The sequence below is a fragment of the Penaeus chinensis genome, chromosome 21, assembly GCF_019202785.1.
Source record: "Penaeus chinensis breed Huanghai No. 1 chromosome 21, ASM1920278v2, whole genome shotgun sequence".
NCBI lineage: Eukaryota > Metazoa > Arthropoda > Malacostraca > Decapoda > Penaeidae > Penaeus > Penaeus chinensis.
In genome coordinates, this window is record NC_061839.1 from 13,913,709 (window position 1) to 13,918,708 (window position 5,000).

Below are 5,000 nucleotides of genomic sequence, written 5' to 3' on the forward strand. Positions count from 1 at the left end.
TTGGGGTCGCTAAACCTGAGCGTCGAACCAACACAGGTGCTGTAGACTCCGCTGAAGAACGACAACTCTATGCCTGAATAACGAGAAAAAACAACATAGCAGACAAGAAAAAAAATAATGTGATACACTATCATATAACCATGTAGATATAAGTATATATATATATTTAGACAGTATGTAGACCTACAATATATCTCAAGCATTGATCTCTGTACTGTCACTTATCCTTGAAGAAAAATAATATAAAGCAACTAAACCGTAAATCCTCAATCATCTCCACAGTATAAACAAATGAGTGATGAAAATCAAAATATTGTTCGACGCTCTTCGCACCCTGTGAAAGTGAAAGTTATTATTTTTTTTTTTTTTTTTTTCTGCTGGAGATAAACGCTCCGCCCTTCGCGGTGTTGTCTGGATCCGGGGATTCTAGTGGGCGGGGCCGATGGTTCTCATCGCAACAGCGTTACCAATATTGATGAATAAAAACACGTTTATCCTAACTCAGTAATACCTTTATTGACAAACAGAACATCCTCACCCGTGTAGAAGAAAGTCACCGACAGCAGGAGCATGTCTCGCGTCCTGAAGAGCTCGAAGGATTTCTTCAGGGCGTTGAGCGCCCCTCCCATGTCGTCCTGGCGGCCGCTCCCGCCGGCGCCGGGCTTGGGCAGCGCCAGCAGGATCCCCAGGCCGATCAGCGCCACCCCCGTCAGCGCCGCGAACACCACGAGGCGCGTCCCGCTGTCGATGGTGTCCTTCCCCATGAACATGTAGTACACGAAGATGTTTCCGAAGAGGAGGCTGCGCGCAGAATAGATTGGCGCTGAGAACACACGCAAATATTTGCACACACACACACACACACACACACACACACACACACACACACACACACACACACACACACACACACACACACACACACACACACACACACACACATACACACACACACACACACACACACGGCCTACTCAGAAATCTATATACATTTGGATTTATGGGTTATTTAAACATTGCCTCATTAAAAAAAATGTCAGCCTCTCCCACCAAGAATAACCACTGTAGCAAATGAAATAACAATAAATAAAGATCTCGATTTTGCACTGTCGATAAAATACGAAAAGGAGGCACAGAAAAGATTAGCGCTGAGAACACACTAGAATGTGCACACACACATTCTCTCTCTCTCTCTCTCTCTCTCTCTCTCTCTCTCTCGCTCTCTGCCTCTCTCTCTCTCTCTCTCTCTCTCTCTCGCTCTCGCTCTCTCAGCTTGTACCCACTTACCTGCTTTGAAACAGTGCCCAGAAGATGCCAGAGTTCCGCGCGATCGTATCTTGCTCGGACATGAGTGTGAGGTAGTTGCCCTGACCCGTCCAAATGAGAGCGGCTCCGATACCTATCAGCACTGAGCTCAGGTATAAGAGCCACGTCTGAGGCCACAGGAAACTCGCGATGAATATTCTGAAATACCGGACAGACAGGGAGTTAAAAGTGCTGAGCATGCATGTTCATATATACATACTTAGATAGATAGAAATATAGGTGGATAAATATATAAATGGAAAGATAGATAGACAGAGAATAAAAGAGGAGAGAGAAAAGAAAAATAAAGTGAGAGAGAGAGAGAGAGAGAGAGAGAGAGAGAGAGATAAAGAGAGAGAGATACAAAGAGATACAGAGAAAGAGAGATGGATAGATAGATAGATAGATAGATAGATAGAGAGAGACAATTATCATGTCATGTACATTCTAATTTTCTCGATTATTATTTTTCATATGGAAAGCTAGGAAAAAAAATACAAGAACGAAATCGATTTTTTTTTTTTGCATAAACAAATTATGTTTATTTTTTCGACTTACACGCAAGAATTACAGGCTCAGGTGGTGCCTGAATGCAAAAATATCAGTTCTTTAAATTTTGTACCTGTATCTTCTTACGAATCATGAGGCCAGGCTCAAGGAGTATCTATGCATGAGAATGAAAGAACTGTTGACACATGGCCAGCACCGGCCAATAATAAGTATAACAGTTTTTTTTTGGAGTAAACAATGTAATCAGATGCGATTTCAGTAGTTGATAGTGTATATGACTAATATTGTTGAAGCAAATATGGGGAAAACGAGTAAATAACAAAGAGGTTTTTTAAACTTATATCAGCTGCCAAAGGAAGTACACTTTCTTTCACAGTTCTGAAAATGCTGAACCCTGAATAACCATAACACAAAAATATGTAAATTTATTCTTTTTTATCATAAGAATTGTATTATTTTTTATTTTTATTATGCCGAAGTTTACCAAATTTTATTCAGAATAAACAAGCCCTATTTCTACACACTGCTAATAACTCCAGTACTAATGTTTCGATAATTGAGATGGGAATAAATAAAGAGCTTCGGTATACCCACACGTAGGTGACGCCCCCGACGATCATGGTGAGCTTGGGCCCCAGGAAGCTGAGGCAAGACGGGGCCAGCCAGTTGAAGGTGGCGAAGACGGCGTAGATGACGGCCAGGGAGATGTAGCCGGAGCCCCTGAAGCCCGGGTCATCTTGCTGGATGCTCTTGATCACTACTTGCTGTACACAGATAGACATTTATAGTACTGATAGTAGTTATTGCAGTGATTCCCAACTTTTATATCTTGGAGGAAGCCTTGTAATAAGTTTTCATATACCTTTATATATGTTATATATAATAAAATGAATATTATACTGTCATTTTGAAATAACACAAATTATTTTACGGTTTCTCGCAAAACCCTTGGTGATTATGATGATATTATATTGCAAATGCCAATACTATTACTGATACTAATAGGCATGATATTTTTTTAAAAATGCATGGTACTTCCACTCCCATTACAAATTATTGCATATAGCAAACAGCCTGACATCCATCGCAGGCGCATTTGGCTATGAATATAAAGTGATGGCACAGTGGTTAGCTCACACTGAATTTGACCTCTGTTTTATGTATTTTTGTGATTTTTTGACGAATCATGACATACAAGTGACTTCTGACCTTTTTTGCAACCGAAGCCATTGTGTGACCATTTTTACGGCTATCTTTTTGGCGACCTCTTTGCGATCCTGATCCTTTATGACATCTTTGAAATCCTGACCTTTTTGTGCCCTCATTCTTTTAGCTCTTGGGCGATACTGAGACAATAAAAATATCAGCCGCAAAAGATTCACTATTAGTAACTTGAAAGAAGAGACACGTTTGTTTACTAATATCGACTCTTTTGAGGCTGATATTTTATATTATCTCTAATATCCTTTGCCTGATATTTCTTATGTCTCTAATCTTGACCTGTCACATGACGGACTAAATGACGACCATTTACTGTGACTATTTTTGTGACCTAAATCTTTCCCAAGACGATCCTTTTTATCAACCTGATTTCTTTAGGGGTAAGCTTATGGTACGAAATGTGTTTCCAAACGGTCAGATTCGCCAGCCGAAGAGCAAAAGGAAGAAAGGAAAAAGCAGGCGGAGCATTTCTCGATCTGTGGCGCAGGTCAAGATGGTCGGCCACTTCCCCCTTTTGGTTAGAGGTCGTTTAGACCAACCCGGAAGTAAGGCTTAAGTGTTCTCGTGTATTTCCATAGGTGTAATCAACGCGCATGTGTCTCTCTTTTAGTGTATATTTCACATGTTCTTATTTTTGCTTGACATTATACTGGTAGGCCCATTTTGACTAATATTTCCTGTATTTTGGAAATCGGGATGAATAAAAACACTACTTTATATGTAAGAGGGAATTTTATGTATGAAGTATCTATCTTTATTCATATCCATGACTCGAAATATCTGTATATGTATATGAATATAAAAATAGATAAAATCAAATCTTATTTGTGTAATGCAAGTTTTTTTCAGACTCTTACCAGAACACATCAACGTGCCTGATTCACTTTTCTGATTATATAATGGAAAAGGATAATTCTAAAACATTATTTGCTAAGAGTAATACTAATTCTTTCTCCTTATCTCCTTCATCATAAATACACACTCAATGCACTCAAATGTAATAGCCTATATATAGAAATATGGATCAGTTTGTCAGTCACACACACACACACACACACACACACACAGACACACACACGCGCGCAAATACACACACACACACACACACACACACACACACACACACACACACACATATATATATATATGTATATATGGATCAGTTACAGCGGCGATCAGGATCGCTCCGGAGCAGAGGGTGCTAAGAACAGGCCGCCCCACGTTGATGAATCTTTACACATATAATATAAGGACAATGAGGACGGAATCCGACTTATTAGCATTACTTGAGGAACTCTCCTTCATTAAATGGGATGTTGTAGGACTAGGCGAAGAACAGAAGATACTAAATGATGGACACGTGCTCTATTGGAGAGGCAAACCTCAGGGTAGCAAGCAAGAACTAGGGGTAGGTTTCTTAGTTCACAAACGTTTAGAAAAGAATATCGTAGAATTCCATAGTATAAACGAAAGAGTGGCTTCAGTAACAATAAAACTATGAAGGTGTTCATTTAGCCAGCGAGAGAGTAAAAACCAATTTCACAATAATCATGGGAAACTTTAATGCCAAAATAGGTAATAAGACGGAAGGAAAAACCATAGTAGAGAATCACGGAATAGGCACTAGGAATGAGAGGGGACAAATGCTAGTCGACTTTGCGGTGGCTCGAGCACTCAATATTGTGAATACATTCTTCGAGCGAGAAAAGACTAGAGCGGGAGCCGACATGGAAGTCGCCATCGGCCATCAAAAAACGAAATTGACTTCATAATTACAAATAAGCGCGATATAGTAAAACAATGTGAAAGTTATAAATAAAGTAAATGTTGGCAGCGACCATTGGTTGGTCAGAGGCCAAATTAGATTACACCTTAGAAGGGAAAAGAGTAAACTTATACAAAAACCGCAGTCAAAATTAAAGAACAATGCGACAGAATTTAGCATTAACATCCAAAACAGATAT

General features: G+C 39.6%; 1 protein-coding gene across 7 annotated transcripts in view; it reads right to left on the bottom strand.

Annotated features, from left to right (window-relative positions):
- Positions 1-5,000, bottom strand: part of LOC125036598 (UNC93-like protein MFSD11) — a 10,166-nt gene that overhangs the window by 1,127 nt on the left and 4,039 nt on the right. For all 7 annotated transcript variants that reach the window (XM_047629335.1, XM_047629334.1, XM_047629329.1 and 4 more), the window contains exons 3-6: positions 2,410-2,579; positions 1,288-1,464; positions 539-801; positions 1-73 (exon numbers count right to left, since the gene is read on the bottom strand). The exon at positions 1-73 is cut by the window's left edge and continues 50 nt beyond it. In XM_047629335.1, the coding sequence (XP_047485291.1) occupies positions 1-73; positions 539-801; positions 1,288-1,464; positions 2,410-2,579 (683 nt within the window). The remainder of the gene's footprint in view (positions 74-538; positions 802-1,287; positions 1,465-2,409; positions 2,580-5,000) is intronic.